The sequence below is a fragment of the Mauremys reevesii genome, linkage group 10, assembly GCF_016161935.1.
Source record: "Mauremys reevesii isolate NIE-2019 linkage group 10, ASM1616193v1, whole genome shotgun sequence".
NCBI classification, from domain to species: Eukaryota; Metazoa; Chordata; order Testudines; family Geoemydidae; genus Mauremys; species Mauremys reevesii.
The window spans coordinates 45,529,229-45,555,353 of NC_052632.1; the positions used below are offsets into that span (position 1 = coordinate 45,529,229).

General features: G+C 46.5%; 1 protein-coding gene across 1 annotated transcript; it reads left to right on the plus strand.

Annotated features, from left to right (window-relative positions):
* Window positions 1-1,508: 1,508 nt before the first annotated feature.
* Window positions 1,509-25,972, plus strand: TBC1D21 (TBC1 domain family member 21). The gene is made up of 11 exons (XM_039492219.1): window positions 1,509-1,772; window positions 3,051-3,158; window positions 6,943-7,046; window positions 9,461-9,555; window positions 14,108-14,218; window positions 15,323-15,423; window positions 16,527-16,623; window positions 17,669-17,766; window positions 22,592-22,708; window positions 25,709-25,798; window positions 25,885-25,972. Exons 1-11 carry the CDS (start codon window positions 1,713-1,715, stop codon window positions 25,927-25,929), a joined length of 1,026 nt encoding a protein of 341 aa, XP_039348153.1. The 5' UTR covers window positions 1,509-1,712; the 3' UTR covers window positions 25,930-25,972.
* Window positions 25,973-26,125: the final 153 nt, after the last annotated feature.

Below are 26,125 nucleotides of genomic sequence, written 5' to 3' on the forward strand. Positions count from 1 at the left end.
GTAACCACAGATGCATCTGAGTGCGGTGTAGGAGCAGTTTTAATGCAGGAAGGACCAGATCAACAATTCCATCCTGTTGTGTTTCTCAGCAAAAAAACTTTCTGAGAGGGAAAGCCACTGGCCAGTCTCAGAAAAAGAATGTTAAGACATTGTGTATGCTATAGGGAAGCTATGCCCATATATTTGGAGACGTCAGTTTCACCTGCAGACTGAACATGCTGCACTGAAGTGGCTTCACACATTCAAAGAGACTAACAAAACTTCTTTGGTGGATCTTAGCTCTTCAAGACTTTGATTTTGAAATACAACACATTTTAGGAGCCTCTAACGAAGTGACTGATGCACTCTCCTGGGAAAGTTTCCCAGAATCAGCCGGGTAAAAATGTCCATTTTCTAAGTCATTGTAGTCCTTAAAATATGAAAAGTACTATTTAGTTCTTCATGTAATTAGTAGTAAACTTAGAGGTGCATGTATCTTATTAACTCTGTTTCCTAAATCTCCAGACAGAAATCCCAGCCGGTGTGGACCCAACTTGAACCAGGCTGGCTGGCACCATCTGTGATTTGGGGGGGCGGTGATAAATGAAAGTGGGGTAGCTCCCTTTTATGAACAGCCAGCCAGACAGCTAGCTATAAAACCCATTAGTAGCTGTTCTCTACTTGCTTTACCTCTAAAGGGTTAACAAGCTCACAGGTAAAAGGAAAGGAGTGGGCACCTGACCAAAAGAGCCACGTTTCTTTGTTTTTAATAAAATTTACCTTTTTTAAGAACATAAGAATGACCCTACTGGGTCAGACCAATGGTCCATCTAGCCTAGTATCCTGTTTTCTGAGAGTGGTCAATGCCAGGTGCCCCAGAGGGAATGAATAGGTAATCATCAAGTGATCCATCCCCTGTCACTCATTCCCAGCTTCTGGGAAACAGAGGCTAGGGACACCATTCCTGCCCACCCTGGCTAATAGCCATTGATGGACCTAAGAACATTATTGGATTTTTGGTGTCGTAAGAGGTCTGTGCATATGCTGTTTAATCAGCTGTTGACACTAGCTAATTTTTCTTTGTTTTTCTTTCTCAGCTCTTCCCCAGAGTGGGGGTGAAAGAGCTTGAGGGTATCATAGAATCATAGAATCTCAGGGTTGGAAGGGACCTCAGGAGGTCATCTAGTCCAACCCCCTGCTCAAAGCAGGACCAAACCCAACTAAATCCCACAGGAAGGAATTCCCAAGTGTGCCTTTCTGGTTTCAAAGGCGTTTTCTGCACTTGGGTGGTGGCAGCATCTATCCATCCAAGGTCAGAGAGAAGCTGTAACCTTGGGAGTTTAATACCAGCCGGAGTGGCCAGTATTAATTTTTAAAATCCTTGTGAGCCCCCAGCTTCTGCACTCGAAGTGCCAGAGTGGAGAATCAGCATTGACAAGCTGTTATAGAATGTCCTTTGTAGGGATCCATACAAACAAACCCTTTGTGATGAGTGACCTCATATCACTATGACATCGTGGCAACTATCAGCAATCAGCTCAGTCTCTTTCTGCTCTTGAGGAAGCACCACCTCTACAGGACTCTTGGAGTGGGCAGAGACAGGACAACCTTTAAAAAAAACCAAACCCACACTTAAAAAAACGTGCTACAAAACCCTCAACTTGTTTGGTTTCATATGCCCACCTGTCTTGCAGGGCTCTGGTGGGAATTGCCAAGGGCAGGTGGAAAGGGCTATGGAAACCATCTCCCCACATGTGAGCGTCTCACTAATCAAATCTCTCTCATCTCTGCTGGTAAGTGCATCCTCTCCTATTCAAGTGGACTTCCATACCAGAGTATAGATCCACAGCCCAGGAAGATTAATGGAAAGATTCCCTTCGACCTCAGTGGCAGTTGGAGCAAGCCCCAGAAAACCAGCCATGGTGCCTCTAATAAGGATAGTTTAATAAAGGCAAGGGGCTTCCTCCAGAGCAATATTTGTCTCAGCCTCAGGGCCGGTCAAGGATGTTTCACACCCTAGGCGAACTTCCACCTTGCGCCCTCCCCTGTCCCTGAGCCCCTGCCCTGAGGTGCCCCCGCCCCCCACAGCAGCTCCCCACTCTCCGCCGCAAGCCTGGGAGGCGGGAGAAGTGAAGCAGCCACTGTGTGCTTGGAGAGGAGGCGGGGCAGGGGTGAGCTGGGGCGGGGAGTTCCTGCATGCCCGCCCCCCCTTACTTGCTGCAGGCAGCCCTCCCCGCGCTCCCCTGCCCCATCTCCCTCCGCCTAAATGCCGGCGGCGGCCGAAGATCTGGCCACCGTGGTCGCTGCCGAAGAAAAAGCCGCCCCCCAAATCCTAGTGACCTAGGCGACTGTCTAGGTTGCCTAAATGGTTGCAACAGCCCTGCTCAGCCTGAGACAAACTGCTTGCTTTGCCCTCAGTTCCTGTATCATCAAGATATTTTGACTCTCTATGCGTCAGTTTCCTGTCTTGAAAATAGAGATCACAAGCCTATTATAAGAGGAACCGTGGAAGAATTGAGATAGAATATATTTCCATCACTAATATTCTCTGTATGGAACCCCATACCTCTTGATCTCAAAGCAAGAGCTTAAAGCCAACATGCTGGGGATTGAACCAGGGACTTCCAGAACTAAAAGCATAAATGGCTAGAGTTGGAGCTAAGGCTATAACAGACTGTCATCCTGAAGGCAGTCAGAAGACTTTATAAATTCTTGATGAGACGAGCTTTACCCGCTACTAAAGTGCAGCCATCTCTGGGGTGAAACATAGCAGCTGTTTAATAGCACAGAACAACAGTACATAGCAATTTAGGCCAGGACATGAAGGATAATAACTTTCCAGTTGAAGTGCACAGAGAATTAGGTAAGCACAGTGCAATTGCCTAAGAGGGAATTTGACTAGGATGCTGGGCACTAATTCTGGAATTTTCCCTGAGTGTTTAACATCCACAGCAGGAGGGACCTGGAGTTGATATCTCTCTGGATTTCAGAGATTTTTAAGGCCAAATGGGCCCCCTGTGCTCACCTAATTCTTGATTTGAGTTAATTCTGAGATCTCTTTCTGTCTCTAGGGGATGAAGAAGATGCCTATCGACAAGGCTGAGTGGGAAGGGTATTTTGATGAGAGTGGCCACCTGGTGAAATCTCGGGATTTTATTTCATCCAACATCCTGGACAGGGTGAGCAGGGTCTGCTCTCAAATGTGACAGTCAGCAGGGAGGGCTATGCAGGGTGGGCATTGTGTGCCCCAGACCTGAGGCAGGGTCTCCAGCTGCAGCAAAGAAGCACTCAGGCGGGGCACAAAGGTGGTGTCAAGACTCCTGTATCCTCCCACAATCCTGAGGCCATACTGGTGCCAGGCTGGATCCTTCCACCAGTGTAAGCGAGAGCAGTCTGCTGCCAATGCAATGCCCCTTCCACACATCTTTTCCCCAGGCCACAGCCTCTGCAACTGGTGCAGGGAAGGATGATGTAGAAGCAGCTACACTGGCTCTGTGCCAGCCACACTTCTCCCTAGGCAAGGAGCATCCTCCAGGGGGAGGCATGAACCTTCTCCTTCACAAGGAAGGATCTGGTGTTATTTCAGCAACACCAAACTCCATACAGGGATTAAGAGGAGATTAAGGCTCATTTCAGGACAGCTAATCCATCTGAAGGGTTGGTGACATCCGCTGGCCATCAGACCTTAGAGGTATCACATGCTGAGGTTGCTATGACGATTTGGAATCCAAGCATTTTTTAGAAGAAATGTCGTTGATCGTTTCAACTTTGGGCATCACTGGACAAAAAAATCATTGTGAAAAATATTAATTTTTCACTGGTTTCCCAGTAAAACACAGGAATTCCTGGCCCACTCCAATATAGCCATTATGCTTATTTGGCGTTTGCATTTTGGAGTTTGTTTACAAATGACTCACTTCTGCCCAGTGAGAGAGAACATATTTTATCACAAAATAACCTGTTTTTTAAAAACCAGTAAAAATAGCTTTTAATTTTCATCAAAGCAGCCATGGAAACCTGAGCTGACTCTGGACAACCTGGCACCTTTTCAGAGAACTGTGACAATGTCCTAGTTCCCCTTCAGCTTTGCCAGTAGTGAGAAATTTTAGTGCTCAGCCATAAATGCAAGTAGTTAGATCTTGTGCTAGCTCCTGCAGATACTATCTTCCCTTGCACAACTCCACTGACCTCAGTTAACTTGCACAAAATCTGATGTCTGCATATTTTTCATTTTGTTCTCCTTGTGCCTGTGCTGCAAGATTTCACTTTGTGACTCAAAAATCACCATTGCAGTGCTCTGAGCTTCTGGCTATGCTCTGCCCAGAGAAGGGTTATGGCTAGGTCTGTCAATCACAGTTAACTCATGCAATTAACTCAAAATTAATTGTGATTAAAAAAATTAATCGCGAATAATCACACTGTTAAATTTCAATTGGTATTCTATTTTTTTATTAAATATTTTTGGATTTTTTCTACATTTTCAAATATATTGATTTCTATTACAACACAGAATACAAAGTGTACACTGCTCACATTATTATTTTATTACAAATATTTGCACTGTAAAAATGATAAACAAAAAATAGTATTTTTAAATTCACCTCTTACAAGTACTGTAGTGTGATCTCTTTATAGTGAAAGTGTAACTTACAAATGTAGAATTTTTTATTACATAACTGCACTCAAAAACAAAACAATGTAAAACTTCAGAGCCTAGTCCTACTCAGTCCTACTTCTTTTTCAGCCAGTCACTAAGACAAACAAGTTTGTTTAGATTTACGGGAGATAATGCTGCCTGCTACTTATTTACAATGTTACCTGAATGTGAAAACGGATGTTCGCATGACACTTTTGCAGCCAATGTCTTTAATGCCAGATATGCTAAATATTCGTATGCCCCTTCATGCTTCAGCCACCATTCCAGATGACATGATTCCATGCTAAAGACTCTCGTTAAAAAAAATAATGCATTAATTAAATTTGTGACTGAACTCCTTGGGGAATAATTGTATGTCTCCTGTTCTGTTTTACCTGCATTCTGCCATATATTTCATGTTACTGTAGTCTCAGATGATGACCCAGCATATGTTGATTTTAAGAACACTTTCACAGCAGATTTGACAAACTGCAAAGAAGGTACCAATGTGAGATTTCTAAAAATAGCTACAGCACTCAACCCAAGGTTTGAGAATCTGAAGTGCCATCCAAAATTTGAGAGGGAAAAGGTGTGGAGCATGCTTTCAGAAGAGTTAAAAGAGCAACACTCCAATTCACAGGGCTGGCTCCAGGCACCAGCGCAGCAAGCAGGTGCTTTGGATGGCCGAAGGAAAGGGGCGGCATGTCCGGCTCTTTGGCGACAATTCAGCGGCGGGTCCCTCAGTTCCTCTCGGAGGGAAGGACCTGCTGTTGAATTGCCACCGAAGAATGAAGCGGTGGCGGTTGAGCTGCCACCGAAGTGCTGCCGATTGTGGCTTTTTAATTATTTTTTTTTCCGCTGCTTGGGGTGGCAAAAATGCTGGAGCTGGCCCCGCCAATGCAGAAACTACAGAACCCAAACCACCAAAAATGAAAATCAACCTTCTGGCATCTGACTCAGATGATGAAAATGAACATGTCGGTCCACTCTGCTTTGGGTCATTATCAAGCAGAACCTGTCATCAGCATGGACGCATGTCCTCTGGAATGGAGGGACATATGAATCTTTAGGTCATCTGGCACGTAAATATCTTGCAACACCGGTTACAACAGTGCCATGTGAATGCCTATTCTTACTTTCCAGTGACATTGGAAACAAAAAGCGGGCAGCATTATCTCCTGCAAATTGTAGCCAAACTTGTTTGTCTGCGCGATTGGCTGAAGTAGGACTGAGTGGACGTGTAGGCTCTAAAGTTTTACATTGTTTAATTTTTGAATGAAGTTATTTTTGTACATAATTCTACATTTTTGAAGTTCAACTTTCATGATAAAGAGATTGCACTACTGTACTTGTATTAAGTGAATTGAAAAATACTATTCCTTTTATTTTTACAGTGCAAATATTTGTAATAAAATAATAAATATAAAGTGAGCACTGTACACTTTGTATTCTGTGTTGTAATTGAAATCAATATATTTGAAAATGTAGGAAACATCCAAAAATATTTAAATAAATGGTAGTCTATTATTGTTTAACAGTGCAATTAAACGGTGCAAATAATCATTATTAATTGTTGTAATCATGCGATTAATCACAATTAATTTTTCAATCGCTTGACAGCCCTAGTTATGCCAATTGGAAAATGCCAATTATTTGTCATGGGAAATTTTTAAAAGATTTGTTTTGAAATTTCCTGTGAAAACGTTTCAGTTTTGTTGATGAAAGAACTGAGAGTAAAAACCAAGAAACTTTTGAGTTTTACACCACCATTTTCAGTAAGAACAATCAGTAACCACTTACCCAGGATTTTGCTTGTATACCAGAGTTGTTTAAACTCATTCCCTCCCCCCCTTAAAATTATTTTTTTAATTAAAAAAATCAGGCCAAAATCAAATTCAATTTTTTTGCTAAAATTCTGTTTTCATCAAAAAGATGTTTTCCATCCAAAAAACGTTTTGACCCAAAAATGGTGACCATCTCACTTTATGGCCAAACACCAAGACGTGAGGACTAAGGAGGGATATGGGGGGAGGGATAGCTCAGTGGTTTGAGCATTGGCCTGCTAAACCCAGGGTTGTGAGTTCAATCTTTGAGGAGGCCACTTAGGGATCTGGGGCAAAAATTGGTCCTGCTAGTGAAGGCAGGGGGCTGGACTCAATGACCTTTCAAGGTTCCTTCTAGTTCTAGGAGATTGGTATATCTCCAATTATTACCTTTAAGGAAATATTCAGAGGTTTGAGACTGCAGAACTTTCCCTGGGAAGTGGGTGCCCAACTGCCCTTTGTGCCAATAAAAGCCCCCTGTATTCACCTTGCCATCCCTTTCAGGGTCTGGATCCAGCAGTGAGATCAGAAGCATGGAAGTTTCTCACTGGCTACTACTCCTGGAGGAGTTCGCATGATGAGAGGCTGACTGTTGACAGTATGAGGAGGTATGGATCTATCTGTTTGTAGTGTCCTTCTATATCAGACTTCAGAAGATATACAGCTGAAGCCGGTGGTTTCACAGGCAGCCCTGAAGATTTGATGATGATGATGCAGATTATGGTAGAATCTGTGAACCCCGGGCAAGGATCAAGGCCCCATTGTGCTGGGAGCTCTGCAGACAGAAAGCAAAGAGAGCTCACAGTCCACTTGTCAGAGAGGGCACCACAGGGAGACGAGACAGACACGCCAGGGTGAATGGGTTGGGAGAAAGAGATATCACAATTGAGCAGAAACCCATCTGTCCCAGCTTGCCACTTGCCAACCCAGTGCACCCCGATGAAGGCTAAGTTCCACAGAGGGATTTAACAGGGTAAGGTGGTGGCTTTGCAGATACTGATGGGCCACACGTACGTCAGCTTTGAATGTGGTAGAACAGATTTAATTAAAACAGGTTCTTAATCTGGTGACAAAAGTCAGGACCCTCATTGTCCACAGGTACCAGCCCCAAGGGTGTGATCCCACAGCATCTGTGCTGAGCTTCTCTTTTGGTTTCTTCCTTTCCAGCCTCAGGCCTGCTCCAACTTACACTCTGTTTCCCATGGGCCTCCTATAGTCCTTAGAAAACAGACCAGCTGTAGTACTGAGCATTCCAACTATGTCCCTGAGTCACCTGCTATGGCCTGGCACAGCCCCAATGCCAGCTTTGCACTGGCTCAGGAGGGAATGTTCTGAGAGCCCTTTCTGTCCCCTTGAAGCTGAGTGGTATGGAATGGCCTTAGCATAAATGAGATGTACGTTCTAGCTGTTTTAATAACAGGCTCAGTGGCTCCATTGCAGTTGCATGGTGGATTTTGCACCTTTCCATGCACTCAGGACCATTACTTTGTAGAGGTGAGACATGGATTGGGTAGAAACAGGTGCAGCAACTGTGCCTCAGTGGGAATGTGAACACATCTGAGGTCAAGCCTTAGGGATCAGATCCTGCAGCAGTCTGTCCCTGAAACCCTACTGACATCACAAGTTGCTCCCCAGATGACCTCCAGCTGTCAGCTTCTTTGCATCTCAGTTTGTTTCCAGAATCCTCTGATCATTAGCACTTGCCTTGAAAGAGACCAGAGGGAAAAGCCTAAATGTGCAAGCAGAGCGTAGGGCTAAAATGTTGATATTGCTCCATGGAACTGCAGGTGAGCTCTGCCAAGGGAAATGAGGGTGGAGAGGGAGTTATTACCATGGCAGAAGAATAACGATAAATGAGTGGAAGAGACACCTAGATTTCCAGGCCGTGACTGGGTCAGACATAGCAGGGAGCAAACCCAAGACCTCTGTTGCATGTGTGACCAGCCACGAGTGGAGTGGAGTGGACAGAGTGCCACTCTGAAAGGGTGGGGACAGTTACCATTGAAGATGGCTCCCCAGCAGGAGGTGTGATTAGAAGAAGATGGGGAGGGGCTAGTGGCTTGTCTTCCTATGGTGACCCAACTTTGGGTCTAACTCCACTGCATGCTGCAGTTACCTTTAGAATTTCTATTTTGAAACATTTTCTGGAGCCTTCCCTTTTCCCTGCCAAACTGTAACTGCTACATGGAGAACTCTGGCCTTCCACCCAGGTTGCTGATGCCAGAGCACCTAAGAACTTCACAGTGACAGCTGGGAGAGAGTCCAGCAGCCACTTTGTTATCAGTGTAATAGTAAATATTTATATAGTGCTATCACCCCTTTGTACTGGGTGCTGTACAAATGTAGAAGAGAGACAATTCCTGACCTGCAGTCTATAATCTAAAAGACTGACTTTCAGAACACTATTCTGCTAGATACCAACTGAGTATAAGGCCCCAGATCTTCCTGCTCCTAAAGCACAGCCTTTTAGCTCTTGAACTAATGGAGAATCTCTATCAGTTGTTAGCAGTATAGGACTTAGGATGTGTAAACTATGCATTCTGTCCTCCTCTTGTGGTGGCTAGGTCAGCTGGAGATTGATGAGCCTGCCACAGCAGTGTCAAGAAGAGACAGCTCTTTTAGCTCAGGATGTAGGGCTCATATATTAAGATCCAGAGGTCCCGCATTCAATCTCCACTGCCAATGACCCACACAAGGCTGTCAGCACTACCAATACGAAGTTGGACAGGTCTGCAGAGGGTAGTGGTGCGCATGCACATGCCAGTTCGTTGCAATATTAGCTAGACAACCAAAATTAAAATCTTGGTAAAATTGCTCATTTTTCGCAACGTAGTTGCAAAACTGGGGACAATTTCTAAATAAAACAGATCAACTCCCTCTTTCCTACCCCCCTGATTTCCTTCATTTACTGTGAATCTTCATTCACCAGGTTCTGATGGTGCAAAACTCTTACCAATCCCTTATGACATTATGTTCCATTCTTGCAGCGTGTTCTCAATAGCTACCTCCCACATTCTTTCAGGAAAAGTTACCAGGCCTTGTGCAACATGTATAACAAGATCCAACCGTTACTGGAGACAGAGCACAGGGACTTCATGCAGATCCGCAGCTTCATCAGTAAGTTGTCACAGGGGTTGAATTGGGTGTTTCCAGGGGTAGAGGAGCAGGAGGGCAGCAGATAGCTGAGTCAATGTGATTTGCCAGGTTGCTAGCCCCTTGTCACATGGATCTTCCTAAACTCAAGTGATCACCCTTCACTGGAGATTCTGACTCAAATGGCTCAAGTACTGTGATCTATTTGCCTTTCAGAAGTCTAAGGACACCTGTAGTTTGATTTCATTCTTCTACCTGAGCACAAGCCTTACTCAGGAGAGATCAGCTTAGCTTGGTGCATGATCATTTTCCATCTCGTCTGTTTAGCAGTATTGGACGTAACTTTATCTGGAGGCAAATCTCCAGGTGCAGTCAGGAATATTATTGTTATGATTCACTAGGTATCACTGTGTCATTAATGATTTCTGTGTCATTAATGATTTGAACTACTGCCCTGACACTGTTCGAGGGGCACTGTACTGCCAGAAGCACTGTCTTTCAAATGAGATGTAAAACCAAGGTCCTGATCACTGATAGTCATTAACAGTCCCATGATGCTATTGGGAAGAGCAGTAGTGTTAACCCTGGTGTCCTGGCCAAATTCCAACTCAAGTAATTACATCGCTGCTTACCTAAACTCCCCCCCTGCAGTTCCACTTTGTGACATTCTTCTAGTCCTGAACTGCAGTATTTGATTGCTTGAGCTAATGAATTCCACATCTTTTCCTGGAGCCATCAGCATTTCAGAGATGGGTCAAGTGACCCAAGGAGAGAAAGTTAAATAAAGAAAGATACTAGACAGAGATGTAGTAAGAGAGAGACTAGGAGTCTGGAAATCCCCTTGGGGTCAATTGCTTGTGGATGAAAGGAACTACAAAAGTGATTAGCATTATTATATTCAGATTCCCATTTAGTCTTCTCCCAGTTGTACAACAAAGGGAATATTAAACGATACTGCAAACCTAATGTTACACTGATTTGTAAGCTGCATAAATCATCCAGCTGAAACAGGAAGGAGCCTTAGCACCGAGGTAGGACTGGGTGGATACTTTAGAAGCAATTGTTTCTCCATCCTGGTGGAGAGCCTTAGAAAAATCATAGAGTCATAGAAATGCACTGGAAGGAACAAAGAGAGGTCATCTAGTGCAGCCCCCTGCATTGAGGCAGGACCAAGTAAACCTAGACCATCCCCAGATTTTTGTCCAACCTGTTCTTAAAAAACTCCAATGACAGGGATTCCACAACCTCCCTTAGAAGCCTGTTCCAGACCTTAACTCCCCTTACAGTTAGAAAGGTTTTCCTAATATCTAACCTAAATCTTCCTTGCTGCAGATTAAGCCCATTGCTTCTTGTCACGGAGAACAATTGATCCCCATCCTCTTTACAACAACCCTTAACATCTTTGCACACTGTTATTAGGTCCTCCTCAGCCTTCTTTTTTCAAGACTAAACATGACCAGGGTTTTTTTAACCTTTCCTCAGAGGTCAGGTTTTCAAAACTTTTTATCATTTTTGTTGCTCTCCTGTGGACTCTTGCCAGTTTATTCACATCTTTCCTAAAGTTTGGTGAGCTGAGGCTTCACCAGTGCTGAGCAGATCAGGACTGTTACCTCCCATGTCTTATATACAATACTCCTGTTAATACACCTCAGAATGATATGAGCCTTTTTCGCAAGTGCATCACACTGTTTATTCACATTCAGTTTGTGATCCACAGTAACCCCCAGACCCTTTTCAGCAGTACTACAACCTAGACAATTATTCCCCTTGTATAGTTCTGCATTTGATTTTTCCTTCTTAAGTGAACTAGTTTGCACTTGTCTGTATTGAATTTCACCTTGTTTATTTCAGACCAATAATCTAATTTGTCAAGGTAGTTTTGAATTCTAATCCTTCCTCCATGGTACTTGCAACCTCTCCCAGCTTTACGTCATCTGCAGATTTTATAAGCATACTTTCTGTGACAGGTTAGGTCATGGAAACCCCCTTGGGACTGCCACCTGATGTGCTGGGACTACTTCTGAGCCCGTTTTCCCTGCCACCTTGGGACTTCAGTACCCTATCTTGTTGAGCCAGACGCGCTAGCCTGCTGCAAACACAAAGCCAGGTCTGAACCACCTCTCCCAAAAGCTGCAGGCTTAACTGAAAACAGTTTAAGAAGTGCTCCTGTCTCTAGCACCCAGATACCCAGTTCCCAATGGGATCTAAGCCCCAAATAAATCCATTTTACTCTGTATAAAGCTTATACAGGGTAAACTCATAACACTGATAGAGAGATATGCACACCTGTTTGCTCCCCCAGGTATTAATACTTGCTCTGGGTTAATTAATAAGCAAAAAGTGATTTTGTTAAATATAAAAAGTAGGATTTAAGTGGTTCCAAGTAATAACAGACAGAACAAAGTGAATTACCAATCAAAATAAAACAAAAACACGCAAGTCTAAGCCCAATACAGTAGGAAACTAAATGCAGGTAAATCTCACCCTCAGAGATGTTCCAATAAACTTCTTTCACAGACTAGAGTCCTTCCTAGTCTGGGTCCAGCAATCACTAACACCCCCGTAGTTACTGTCCTTTGTTCCAGTTTCTTTCAGGTATCTCTTTGGGGTGGAGAGGCCAGCTGAAGACAAAATGGAGGGGTTTCCAGGGCCTTATATAGTCTTTCTCTGTGTAACATCACAGCCACAAGATGGGGTCTCTAGCCACCTGGGCAAGTCACATGTCTATGAATGATTCAGCTTTTTGCAGGCTGAAGCCATTGTTTACATGTTAGTTTGAACATTCCCAGGAAAGCTCAGATGTGGATTGGTGTCTCCCAAAGTCCATTGTTAGTTAAGTATTCCCAATTACTTGAATAACCCCTTCACACTGTGTTGACCAAAGCTGCCTTATGTGCTTCCTACAGAAAACACTTTAAATACAAGCATAGAGCCAACGCTTATAACTTCAGATATAAAAATGATACATGCATACGAATAGGATGAATATATTCAGTAGATCATAACCTTTGCAAAGATATGTTACATGACATATCTAGCATAAAACATATTTCAGTTATGTCATATTTACACTCATAAGCATATTTCTATAAAGTATTATGGGGTGCAACATCACACTCTCCACTCCATAATCCAAGTCATTAATGAACATATTGAATAGTATCAAACCAAGGACTGTGGGACTCCACTAGATATGCTCTCCCAATTCAACCGCAAACCACTGATAACTGTCATGCATTCAGCAGAATGTGTTTTTATTACCTTGACTCCAACTGAGTGTAAACGAAATCACATTTTGCCTCTATGTCAACAGATATGCACTTAAATAGTGGATACCAACAATTGTCTCTTCCAAGTTCAGTCGTGGTTCCAGTGCAACTCCCTGTTCAGCTTGGCTTAGAAAAAGTTGTGTTTTCCAACATTCCAAGGTCCTACTTTGCCACTCCCCCGGGCCACTTGCACCCAATCAGAAAGACCCACAACCAGTAATTCTGGATGCAGAACACTGATTTAAAGTAACATACATTATCTGCCATTTGGTGAGTTATTAGCAGCTGTAGAAGTGTAGATTAGCAGCAGGTTGTGCTGCACATCCAGGTACTTGACCAATGTATTCTTCCCTCAGCAGTACATTTTGAGATTTGGATTTCACCTAGCAAAGAGTTTGCCTGTTTGAGCGGAATTTCTCTTCTCTTTATTTCTTGGTGACTGTTCTTGTTACTAAGGGGTTATAAACCCACAGAGGTACATGCAGTACCACAGCCTACTGAAATCCAACATTCATATTCAAGATGTAGCACTGCCAGCATGCTGGGACTGAGTGAGGACCTAGAATACCCTGCCACCTATCAGCAGCTTTGAGATTCTTAGCTCAGAGCCCTTTCATACAGCTCACCTCACCACAGCTGTTTTACCACAACATCCATTCTATCGTAGGCATTTCTAATACACCCATACCCGGGGTCTCTGCACAGGCCAGTCACATACAGTAAAAGCATTGCAGGGGCCAGATTCTGCACTTTATTAATTTTCCACTCAGTGCAGTATGGAGGGGGAGCTGGTTATGGCTCGCTTATTCTCTGCCCAATCCTGGTGCAGGATAAAGCACTCCAGGCTAGCATCAGTCTTTCAAGGACTGTTGGCCAGCTGATGATAGCCAGAGCATAATGTGATCTGGACACATCCCCTCCCCTTCACTTCCTGAGCATGCCCCTGTCTGCCTTTGATATGCCCTCTGAACCAGAGCCAGAAGGAGAGGGTGAAGCAGAAGCCAGCTGTGCCAGCTGTATGCCCACTGAAGACTCCCTCCTGCCAGGGAAATCCTCAGCAGTGGAGATTGGGCCAGCTCCCACACCCAGATCAGTGCACAGGGAACAGAGCCAGGCAAAGAACCTGTCTCAGTATGTCCAGTCATAATATCACATGCATTTCCTTGGATAGTTCTGCAGCTAGCAAACAAGTAGAAAATAAGGAGTCTATAAGCTCCCCTTCACCTCAGGAGGGCTGCATGATCTGAGCCAGCGATGCTGGGCACCCTGCCCCCATAAGGGAAACATGTCTGTTTATCCCGCAACAGACTCTGACCTGCAGAGACTGTACCTCCGAGATGCACAAGGCTATGCCATAGTGGACAAGAAACAGCTGGAGAAGATCCTTCTGTTAAGTTACGTATGCAACACGGATGCTGGTGAGTGCTGGGGCAATGGCATACCTGGGCATCGGCAAAGGATCCTTATCATGTCTCTGAGGCTTACAGTGACCGTACGTCCCGTTTTGGCTGGGATAGTCCCTTTTTTAAGCCCTGTCCAGGCCATCCCAACTTTTTTTCCGAAAGGTGGGCATTTGTCCTGTTTGCTCTTGCTGACTTGATCAGTTGGCAAGAGCAAAATGGTCAAATGCCCTCTTTTATCACAAAAGTGGGGTGAGATGCTGAGAGGGTAAGCGGAGATATCAGTCCCCTGCAGGGGGGAGGCAGGGCTGGGGGGAGGAAGCACGTTCCAGAATTCCAGCATGTGTGGCCCCCCCTTTAGGGTTCCGGCAACAGCCTCCTGTGGGGACTGCGCTCCCCCCCAGTCAGGGTTCCAGGGATGGACAACAGCCTGATATGGGGGGGGAGAGGGGCAGGGTTCCAGCAACTGGCATTAGCATGGGAGGGGCCTCTGGTGAGCCGCTGGGGGTGTCCCTGCCCCCTAGTGACCAACTAAGCTCCCACAATCTGCATTGAAAACACTTTTTCTTGTTCTGTGTAAGGGCAAATCTCACAGGGTGTTAGGGAACTGTGAACTCATGCAGACTGTCTCACAAAGAGGCCAAGGCTCACGTGGGTCACTGGAACTGAATTCCCCTGTCCCCACTAGTGGTGACCCCTCCCAGTCAGAGCTGTGACCCAGGGGTGGAGTAGGGGAGGAGCTAGCAATGGCACTGCCCAAGCTATGGATAAACAAAGGACTTTGATCTCCACTACTGCCCATGTGACTCTTCCACAGGGCAGTGAACCCCTGGGTTAGATCCTGTGACCTGCACCCCATGCCTGTGTTTCATTCCCCTCTGATCAGCTCATTTCCAGAATTTGTTGCCCCTCCCTCACTTAAGAGGGTGGGGACTTTCATTGTGTTGGTGAGCTCCACCCACAAATCCCTGTTATTGAGTGGGAGGAGAGCTTCCGTGAGCATGTTAACCTAATCCCCAGGGACATGCTGTTTCATAGTGTGTTTCTGAACTGCTGCAGTAATTTGCACATATGTCTATCTGTATGCATGGGTGTGTTTCCGTGTGTTCTCTCTCCTGGCAGAGTACCAGCAGGGGTTCCACGAGATGCTCCTGCTATTCCGGTTGCTGGTGGAGAAGGAACATGAGGTCTACTGGCTGTTTCAATTCTTCCTCCAGAAAACAGTAGGTCAGAGGGTTTGTAGGGCCCTGGCTTTGTGCCCTCACTGAGCCATCCAGTTGACCAGCCTGCAGCAACTCTTCCTGGAGGCAATCTGCCTGACCTGACCATCCACACCCAGCTATGGCAGAAACCTCAGAGAGAAGAGGGCCAGTCTGCCCCCTCCTGGTTTGCAAGCCCACCCACACATCCCCAGTGATGTCACCCAACTCAACTTTCCCTCCCAGCCACCCTGCACCACCCTCTGTATGCCAAATGGTGTGACTTGACCCATGTCCCACTTACCAAGCCACGCTGAGCCAGCCCTGCAGGAGATGTCCAGGCTGCTGGTGGAAGCTGGATAGTTGGGGAGGTGGTTGCAACATCAGAAGACCTTGAACAGCAATTTGGCAAAACAGTCAGAATGAGGGGTGGGAGGGAATCAACTGTTAGCTCCTACTAACCCAATAGGCCAAACTTACCAGAACTGAAGCCAAGAGGCTCCTGGGTTTTGTAGTTTGGCACCTTGTTGGGTAAAGCCACCCCAGGAAAGCTGCAAAGAAATATCCAGTAAGACGCTGTCCTTACCATGACTTCCCACCATGCTTCTCAGGGCATTGCACCTCTCCAAGTTGGCCAGCCAAATACATCGCCCCCTGGCTGTCTCAGAAAGACAGACCACCTTGGACACCACACAGGCCAGGTGTCTATAAGCACCATGCAAGCAGAGGTTATATCTAATGTATGTTTAACTCTAGACATATTAGTGCATGCTTACAGAAACATAAGCAACAGTGTGCATGGAGTTTGTGTCTAATGACTGGTCTGCCAGAGGGTAACAGCCTACTGCTGCTACCAGCTACTGGGAGTGTACCTTTTGCTTAAGCAATAGCGATCTATACTACAATTCAGAAGGTCCCAGATTGAAACCCAGTTGGTGACTCATGCAGGGGCTTGTTTCACATAGATCTTGGTAGTGTAAACCCTGGCCAGATCCATTCCTGGGGAAAGGCCAATGGAATTATGGGAAGGATGAATTTGGCTTCATGGATTTAACAGGAGGTTGTAGCCAAGCTGGGCCATCTGTTCTCTTCCTGTCCTCCAAGTCTTCCTGCATTGTCTCTTCCAGGAGCACAGTTGTGTCGTGAACATTGGGGTCGGGAAAAATCTGATAATGCTGAAAGCTGTGATTGCATTTATGGATCCCATCTTTGCAAAGCACTTGGGTAAGTCCTGCTACTCTCCTTCTCCACCCAGAGAATCACAAAGCAAATGCTACTGGAGCTCAGGTGGTGTAATTTCCAGGTGTTGGAAGCAAAACAAAGGAACCAGGTTTTGCCTAGTTCTGCCACATCTCAAGTGAATGGAGGCTCAGGCCCTGAGCAGAGGTCCCACATCCTGGATTTCTTGGCACTGGAGCAGGATGATGAATCTCAACCCTCCCCATCCACTTTTCCTGTCCTTCTCTACCACGATCTTGTGAATTCACACAGATGGGTAGGGGGAGTGGTCCTCTGGCATTTCATAGAATCACTAAGCTGTGGGGATGGAAGGGACCATGCAAAGTCATCAAGTCCAGTCCCTGTGCTGTGGCAGGACCAAGTAAACCAAGACCATCCCTGACAGGAATTTCTCTTTTAAGGCTCCTTTCCTGCACTGAGCTGTCCTTTCCTTAGACTAGAAAGGCCAGACCTGGCTTCCTTAGGGATCTACTGGTGGAAAATCAAAGCTCTTCCTTCCCCTCCAGGTCCTACACTGTACCTCCATGCCACTTCCAGGGACATTACATGAGTTTAACTAGGAGGCTTGAGAATGACTGGGGTTGCCAACACATCCCAGTTTCCGTGGGACAGCTCCAATATTGACTCATGTTCTACACATCATGGGGATGGGTTGTCAGAGTCTCGGCATCTTTTGGGGCCTGTGTAACATCCTCTTGTTATGACATAGCATGGAGTTGCCATGACGATGCCTTGACGTTGCACAGCAATGTAACAGCATCCCATTCTGTGACAATGTCACTACATGCTGACGCTGCATTGCCTGATGACGATGAGAGCTGGCAATATGGTGATGAAATGTCGAGGCATTGCAACAGGATGTTTGCTCTGGAGAACCAACTTTTAAAGGTGGCAACTCAACATGTACTGCAGCAAACAAAGCAACTGAGAAGAGTGCCCTAGTGTGAGACTCTCTGACTTATATCTGCACAAGCTGGATGGTAAGGTGTGTCTCAGTCCCTGACCTGAGTTTGCTTTTCTCATCCTCCAGAAGGGAAGAGCAGAGTTGTGCAGTCACTGTTCCCCTGGTTTTGCCTCTTCTTTCAGCAAGTCTTCAAATCCTTTGATGATGTCTGGAGACTGTGGGAGGTGAGAGCTTTCTGACATTCTCTGACTTTCCTGGTGCCTGGAGGCATGATGGATATCTGGCATTTGTGACTTTCCTTTCCCCCTACAAAGGGCAAAGATTCTCAGCCAGAGAGGCTGCCTGAGTGACTTGCCAGAGTGGATGTAACTCCAGGGCAATGAACTAATCACCACTTGCAGCAAATGTGATTGAAGACTGATGACATGGCCCACTCCAAAGTGGGACTGGAAACTAAGGCTGGTCACAAATGTTCCCTCTACGTTGTTTTTTGATGGGTTTGTTTGTTTGTTTGTTTGTTTGTTTGTTTGTTTGTTTGACAGAAAAAAATCTTCATGAGAAGTGGCTGCTTTCCTTGGGAAATTTTGATTATTTTTCTTTGTTTGTTATTCTTGAAAAACCAATCTCCTGAAAGCTGAAATATTTAATAGATTCCAAGGCCAGAATGGACCACTGCAATAATCCAGTCTGACCTCCAGCCAGAGAACTTCCCCAAAATAATTCCTAGAGCAGTTTGATTTGGTAATACTGTCCTAGTGTCTCATGGGAGTGTGGGAATATATCACCCATATGCTGATTTGATAAATGGAAATGTGGAAAGTTACATGAGGCCTCAAGGGAAGAGGGGTTAGACGAGGTTGTGTGCAAGGCGGTTGAGACCGGTTCGACGCAGTTCTGTCTGGTCTTCGCATGCAGGAAAGGCCGTAAACATGTTAATAAATCAGGAAGTTATACAACATGACAGCCCGCCAATGAACAGAAAGCAGTGCTTGTATTAGGGATGTACAAATCCTTGGGAGCCAATTAATGGCTGTGTAGTACTAGTATGATAATAGTAATAAAGCTATATAATGGAAGTGCATGGGAAAAATAAATGATTCAGCTTGCAATCATATTGGTTGTTGTGCTTTATCCAGCCCGCATGAGACCCGACATGGGAGTTGTAGTTCTATTGCCTCTTGTACTCATTCTTCTCTAGGACCTCTATGAGTCTACATGTCTCATAATGCTCCATATCCAGGGATTCCCATTATGCACTACTTTTCCTCTTCAAGAGGGGAGACTGTGATGCATCGTGGGAGATTAAGTCTGCCTAGGAAGCCTGGCCTATAGAAAACTGTGGACTTTGACTTCGGAGTCCTGAGTTCTAGGCTTTTTCACTAGCCTGCTGGGTGACCTTGGGCAAGTCACAGCCCCGCCCTGTGCCTCAGTTTCCCCATCTTTAAATGGGGGTAAGGATATTAACCTCGTTTATAAAGCACTTTGAGACATGTTGATGAAAAGCACTTAAACAAGGTCTAGGAATGATGATGGTGATTTTTGAGACTGGGAGAATGAGGCAGCTCAATTACAGCTTCCATGAGGCATCGGCAGCAGCATTTCCAAATTGAAATATTTTGGGTTTCGGTTGAAAAGTTTCAGTGTTTGCCAAAATTTTCTGTAAAATGAAACCCCATTTCCTGACCAGTTGTGCTGAAAACTCCAGGTGTTGGAAGGCTAGAGGGCCGAGCTGTTTAAACTTCTCATAAGAAGAGGTTTTGTTACAAACCTGACACATGGGCTGAGAAATGTGTGATTCTTTGGGTGAGCTTATGCTGGGCTTTGATGGGACCTGAGCTAATTTATTTTCATAACTCCAGGAGGAGCCATTGTGGTAATCTAGTCTGACCTCCTGAATCACACTGGCGGGAAAACCTTGCCCAGTGAGTCCAGCATCAGTATGGAATGATCCTAGTCTTCTTTTGCTCCCACAGCTGCAAGAGGCAGTTTCTTCTGGTATCTTCCAGCTGGACTGGGAGATGGGAATAATGGAAACATCACTAGACAGCATAGCATTTTGGGAGGTCCCTGGCTCAATTTTGCAGGCCAGAGAGGTAGAGCCCTGCAAGGATACAAAAATGTGGATCCGCATCCACCAGGATCAACCCGCAATCAGATCCAAAATCCACTAGCCAACGTTTACCTGTATCTGCATCCACACCCACTAAAAGTCCTGTCGGCAGCACAGTGGGGCTAAGGCAGGCTCCCTGCCTGCCCGGCGCCGCACTGCTCCCGGAAGTGACTGGCATGTCCCTGTGGCCCCTAGGTGTAGGTGAATCGGGGAACCTCTGCGTGCTGCCCCAGGGAACTGTGGCCAATGGGAGCTGGGGGCGGGGCGGTGCCTGCAAGCGTGGACAGTGCACACCATGCAGAGCCGCTTGGCCACCCCTGCACCTAAGAGCCAGACATGCCTGCTGCTTCTGGGAGCAGCAAGGAGCCAGGGTGAGCAGGGAGTCTGCCTTAGCCCTGCTGTACCACTGACCAGGAACTGCCTCAGGTAAGCGCTGCCTGGCTGGAGTCTGCACCCCAAACCCCCTACCCCAGGTTGGAACCCCCTCCTGCACCCAAATACCCTCCCAGTAGCCCCCACCCCAACTCCCTGCCCCAGCCATGAGCCCCCCCTCCTGCACCCAAACTCCCCCCCCAGACACCCTAGCCCCCAGCCCTGAGCCCCCTCTTGGAGCCTGCACCCCACACCTCTCCCATACCCCAACCCGCTCCCCAGCCTGGAGTCCCCTCCCACACCCTGAACCCCTCTTTTATGGACCCACCCTAGAGCCTGCACCCCCAGCTGGAGCCCTCACCCTGTCCTGCATCCCAACCACCCTGCCCCAGTCCAGTGAAAGTGAGTGAGGGTGGGGGAGAGTGAGTGACGGAGGGAGGGGGGCTGGAGGGAAGGGGGCTGGGCTCTCAGAGAAGGGGCAGGGCAGGGGCAGGGCCTTGGGGAAGGGGCGAGGAAGGGGGCATGGCAAGGAAGTTCATTTTTGTGAAATTAGAAAGTTGGCAACCCTAGAAGGGGCGGCTGGCAGGAAGGGGCTGCGCATCATGTGCTGCTCCCCAGGGGCTCATGAGCGATGGCACATGGCAGCAGCAGTGGGTGTTGCATCACAGCGAGGTGGAGGGGTGAGGCACTGGAGCTGCCAGGCTGGGCTATGGTGGGAATGCTGGCACTACCTGAGGGGCCCAAGTTGCTGGACAGGAAGTGCCACAGCGAGCAGGTGCTGGACAATCCTGACTCCAACCTGCTGCTCAGCCCCAGGCACTGGCTGCTGCCACCAGCCCAACTGTGCCACACCTGACAGGCTGCCCAAGTCAGATGCCGCGGGCCAGGCACCACCGGTGAATAGAGCCCTGCATGGTTGTATTTGCATCCATTCCACTATCTGCGGAGATTAAGTGAATGTCTGCAGATTTGCAGGGCTCTACAGAGAGGTTCAGATATTTTGAGTGAGCCTCTGAATCTGTGAGACTTTCTTGTGGTTTGTCCACTGGCAGTCTTCACTCATGTAATTCCCCTCAGCTTGAAAGATGACAACATCTAGTGCTCTTCATCAATAGCTCTTAAACCTTCTCACAAATGAGGCAAGGATCAGTACCTCAAATAGGGAAACCGAGGCACAGAGACTTGTCCAAGACTCATCACAGGTTAGCCAGGGTTAGTATCCAGATCTCCTGAGTTCTAGCCCAGTGCCCTACACACTGGACAATGCTGCCTCATTGAAATCAGTAACTGCTGATTTATACCAGCTGAGAATTTGCCTACCGCCTTTACCCCAGTAGCTATCCAAAGCCCTGTGTGTGTGTCCAAGTTCCAAGGCTAAGGGAGGATTGCTGCAGCAACAAGATTCTTGCCCAACCAAACCAGTCACTTAGTGTTCTCATTTCCCGGCCCTCTCCCCGGTAGTTTTCATATCTCAGTTGGTATTTGCACAGAGCTCTCTCTCCATGCTCACCCTTCCTGCTGAGGTCTCAGGGCTGTGCCATGGAAGGGGAAATTCTGTCTGGGATGGGGAGGATGGTGTCTGAACACCCTGCGCAGACAATGCTGGAAATGAGATTATTTGGCCAAGTGAGTCTCCAAAGAGATATCAAAAGCCACTTTGCCCTTGGGCAAAACCTAGAATCAGTTCACCCAGCAGCAAATGCAGCTCAGACTAAGTGGATGAGTTCATTGAAAGATGAACGATCAATATTGGTATATGGTTAATTTGCACTTGCTTAATATAGTGGAGTCTGCATGGACCCAGCAAGTCAGGGGGCTCTGTGCTGTTGGAGGTGCCATGTTTTGGCTGAGATGTCAAGCCAAGGGCCTAGGCACTTGTTTTTGATAAAGAGTCCCTACTACGTATTTTGCAAGAGGAGTAGCATTAGCTCCAGTGTTGTCGGCCAAGATCAGGGCCCTATTTTGCTAGGCACTGTACATATAGCAGGAGACAGTGTAAAGCAGGGATCAATTTAGAGGATACATTCTCCCTAAGAATGTATCCTCTAAATTGATCCCTGCTTTACACTCAGATGGGAAGCTGAGGGTCAAAGAGGATAAGGGAATCTGTGGCAGAGGTGGGAATTGAAGCCAGCTCTTCTCAGTTGCATTCATGTGCCTAAACCACAAGCCCAACCTTCCAAATATATGCAGTCCCCACCCCCCAAATTGCTCCTGTAATTTCATGTGCAGCAACTGTTTCTCCATTTCCCCTATTTATTTGTGTAGTGTTGCTGCATGCTCTGAAATAGCTGCCTTGTTCCATCACACAGGTGGCTGCCTTTGAATGGCAGATGACTCGGTGATCTCAAAGATATAGTCTATGAAAAGATCAGCTTCTTTTCTATGATTATAGTCTATGAAAAGAGCAGTTTGGGATCCTCCAGCATAAAAGGCACTATAGGCTGCCAGTTCCTCATGTTTGGTTCCTGAAACAAAAGGTTCAGATTCCGCTGGGTTTGGGTGGAGCATGGGAATCACCTCTGATGTTTTTCACTGATTCTGGCCCATGGTCTGTTTCTTCCAAGGTATTCCTGATGGGGATGCCCTGCAGAAATTTCCAAGTGATCGTGGCCTACACAATGCTTCAGAGTGTCAGAGACCAAATCCTCCGCGAAAATATGGGTGGAGATGACATTTTAATGGTGAGCCAGCCAACAGGGAGCCTGGTGTGTAACATAGCTCCCCCAACACCCCAGGAAATCAGTAGATGAGGGGGGAATGGGATGCACTGCATCACCCCTTTAGGAGAGGGCTTCAATTCCAGCCCTTCTCAATAGCAGTAGAGGGTTGTTGCCATCAGGCTGCTGTTTGGTGCCCTGAGTGAGATGAGTTGATGGGTCTCAGGCCAGGTCCCAGTGGACAGTTAGCTATATCACCAGACATACCTTTCTGCATGGTATGGATCAGCTCCCTTGTTGGCAGAGGCCAAACAATGAATGTGATTGAAAGGACACACTCAGCCTGCTGAGATGGGCCTCCTCGCTCATGGATAGGACATATTGGTAGGGAACACTAAGGGAAGTATGCACTTCCATAGCATGAGCTCTGCCTGTCCTGGTTGCCATTCTCCAAAATAGTCAAGTGGCACTTTTCTCAAATGTGAGTTCAGTGTTTTTAGTGGACATGAGCCCAGATATGAACACAGGATCCTAAACCCCCTGAGCTTTGGGAATGTTCAGACCAGGAACCAGATCCAAAGTCTACAACTTGGTCCTATCCTGATATGGAGAACTTGAAGGAAGCTTGGCATCAGATCTGATTCCTAGCCTGACCTTTGTGAAGAGGTCCCATTTCAATGTTTCAAGCTATAATCTCTGAGAATGGATGGGGAAGGACAAAGGGGCAATTTTCAAGTCAAAAATGGGAATTAAGAATCTAGATCCCTGGTTCCTTCCTAATGTAGCAAATTAATTCTTCAAGAGGACTTATGAGGAAAGATTTATTATAGGCAGAGCTAGTAGTGCTGCCTGGAGTTAAAGTTCTCCAATGCTTTCTTTTATATGGCCATGTTTACACTTGCTCATACATTTGCCAAACTGTAACTATTCTGGCTGAAATTTCCCATGCTAGGTGTCAGCCTCAGGCTGATTATTTTTGGAAAGTTTCAGCAAAAGCTATTCAGACATTTCTGATAACAAGATTAGGGAAAGATACATTGTTTTGCCCATGTTAAAAATTCTCACAACCATTTTGTTGAAGCTCTCCCCTCCTCTCCCCTTCTGCTTTGGGACTAGGACTTGAAATCTGGTGGTGAGGGGTGCGGGGAGCTCCTACTAAAAGAGGCAGGGGTCCTGTGGAAAAGATAGTATGTGGTCATATAATTAAAGACTGTATCATAATGCATACACACAAGGGGAGCCCAATTAAGGGTGCCCAGAAACCTTAATTCTGGCCCATCCTAATGTTTGAGTACTTAACTTTGCAGTCTTAGTGTTCTTTTAATGTAGGTTTGCATGTGTAATATAGGATAGGTTCCCTGAAGGAAGTGTGGGGGAGGGACAGGAGTGATGGCTGGGTTCAGTATTTAAAGATTTGAAATACCAATAAAGGAAAAGGCTTGTTTGGATGATCAAAAAAGGAATAAATAGGAGTAATCATCAGATGAAAGCCAGCAAAGGAAAACATCAGAGCAACTCTCCTGACAGTCAGATCTGTGAGGCTGTGGAGGAGCGTCCTATGGGAAATTGTAGGTATTCCAACACCTAATAGCTCTTTCCTGCCTCTCATTTCTAAGATTCCCTAATATGACCTTTTTATGAATGCCACTTCTCTTGACCCCCCTCTAGTTTTGCAGTTGGCACCCCTAAAATTTGCAGATGGTCTAAAAGATGAGGTGGTTCAACTCAGTACCCATGAACATGGATGGTTGTCTAAACCTCCTCCAGACTGTCCTGAACTCATTGCCTCTCCAAGCATCTTCAGTGACCGGCATGTCCTGTTGAATGTTCATTACTTTTTATTAATATTACAGTAGGACCACTAGAGACTGGGGTCCTGTTGTGCTAGGCACAATAAGAGACACTCCCTGCCCAACAATCTAAATAGGCAAGGGCCAGGAGGTGAAACAGAGGGACAGGGACTTGCCCAAGGTCACCCCACAGTCAGTGGCAGAGCTGGTATAGAGCCCCAGGTTTTTCATACAAAAATGCTGAGTTTTCTAAACTGAAACATTTGCAGGAAAGGGCCAGTTTCCACTGGACATTCGGTGGGAAGGTTACTCAGGTCCAGGATGGGATTTCTGGTCAAAACCACAGGGAGCAAATGACCCACTTCAGACCAATCAATAGCCTAGTGATCAGAGCACTCACTTGGGACAGTTAGGGTCACGTTCCTGCTCCCAATCCAGCAGAGCAGGGACTGAAACCACAGTCTGTCACATTCCAGGGGACTAGCCCCTGGACTATTCTGGGGTGGGGCTCTGTCTCTCTGGTTCAGCCTGATGTGGGATGAGATTTTTTTTTTTTTATTTCAAAATTTTTCACAGGACAAGAAAACTGTTTCCTACTCAGCTCTACTCCTTAGGCCTTAGCCAGGCCTTAGCTTTCATGGGACCAGGTCACCTCTCCCCATCGTAGAATGCACCAAAGAGCTGCAGGGCAGAGTGGAGAGGAGACTGCTGTGTATCATATCAGAGCAGTATCTCTCATGAGATTCCCAAACCCTGTCAGGGATGATCTAGGTTTACCTGGTCCTGTCTTAATTCAGGGGGTTGGACTAGATGTCCCCTCAAGGTCCCTTTCAGCCCTGCATTGCTATGATTGTAATCCCTGGTGGGAAGTAGAAGGAGGGGGTGAAATAAAGAATGGGAAACGTGAGAATAAAAAAGTAAAGCAAATGTCAAAAATGCATAGTGCTCAGACTTGGATGACAATACAGGTAGCTCTGGGAGCTGAGTCACCCAGTCCTAGCTGCCACATCAGATACCCCCTGCCCTGGTTAGAACATTCAGCAGGCACACCATGGCAACAGAGCCAAGTATTGAGCAGTGGCAGGGTTGGGGGGTGATGGTGCCAGTTTCAGTGATACCTATTCGCTTGAAAAAGCACTGCACATACAGCTAACGGCCACTGGGGGAGCAGCCTCCTGCAACCTATTTGCTCCACCCTGGTTGGTGGTGTCTCTGCTCTCCTTTCCCGCCCTAGGTCTGTGGGAACATCATAGACCTGGATGCAGATGAACTGATCTCCAAAGCCTGCTCCATGTACAAACTACTCATGGAACACAAGGACAAGGTAACGGACAGAGGCTTGTGCTGGCAGAATGGGAGCGCTGGGAGAATCATCTCATCAATGTCTCACCCAGCCCCTTTTCTCCACAGGTCCCAGATGAGCTGAAGGAGTTCTTCCTTCAGGGAGATCCATAGAGACAGAAGGGTTAGCAATAAATGTGTGTGTGACCGGAGTGGCCATCAGAGTCTGGGCCTGGCTGCTGGGCCACCCTGGCAATATAAACAGACCAAGGAATGCCCCCCATCCCCTGGGATCTATCAGTTCAGAGGTGGGGCAGGACTGACATAGGCAACTGCTGCTGGAGAGGAAAGGGCTGCAGCTGGATCTCAC

Coding starts and splice junctions, on each gene's coding strand:
- TBC1D21 (XM_039492219.1), top strand. CDS start 1,713: ATGGAAACCATCTCCCCACATGTGAGCGTCTCACTAATCAAATCTCTC. Junction 1,773..3,050: donor AATCTCTCTCATCTCTGCTG/GTAAGTGCATCC, acceptor TTCTGTCTCTAG/GGGATGAAGAAGATGCCTAT. Junction 3,159..6,942: donor CATCCAACATCCTGGACAGG/GTGAGCAGGGTC, acceptor CATCCCTTTCAG/GGTCTGGATCCAGCAGTGAG.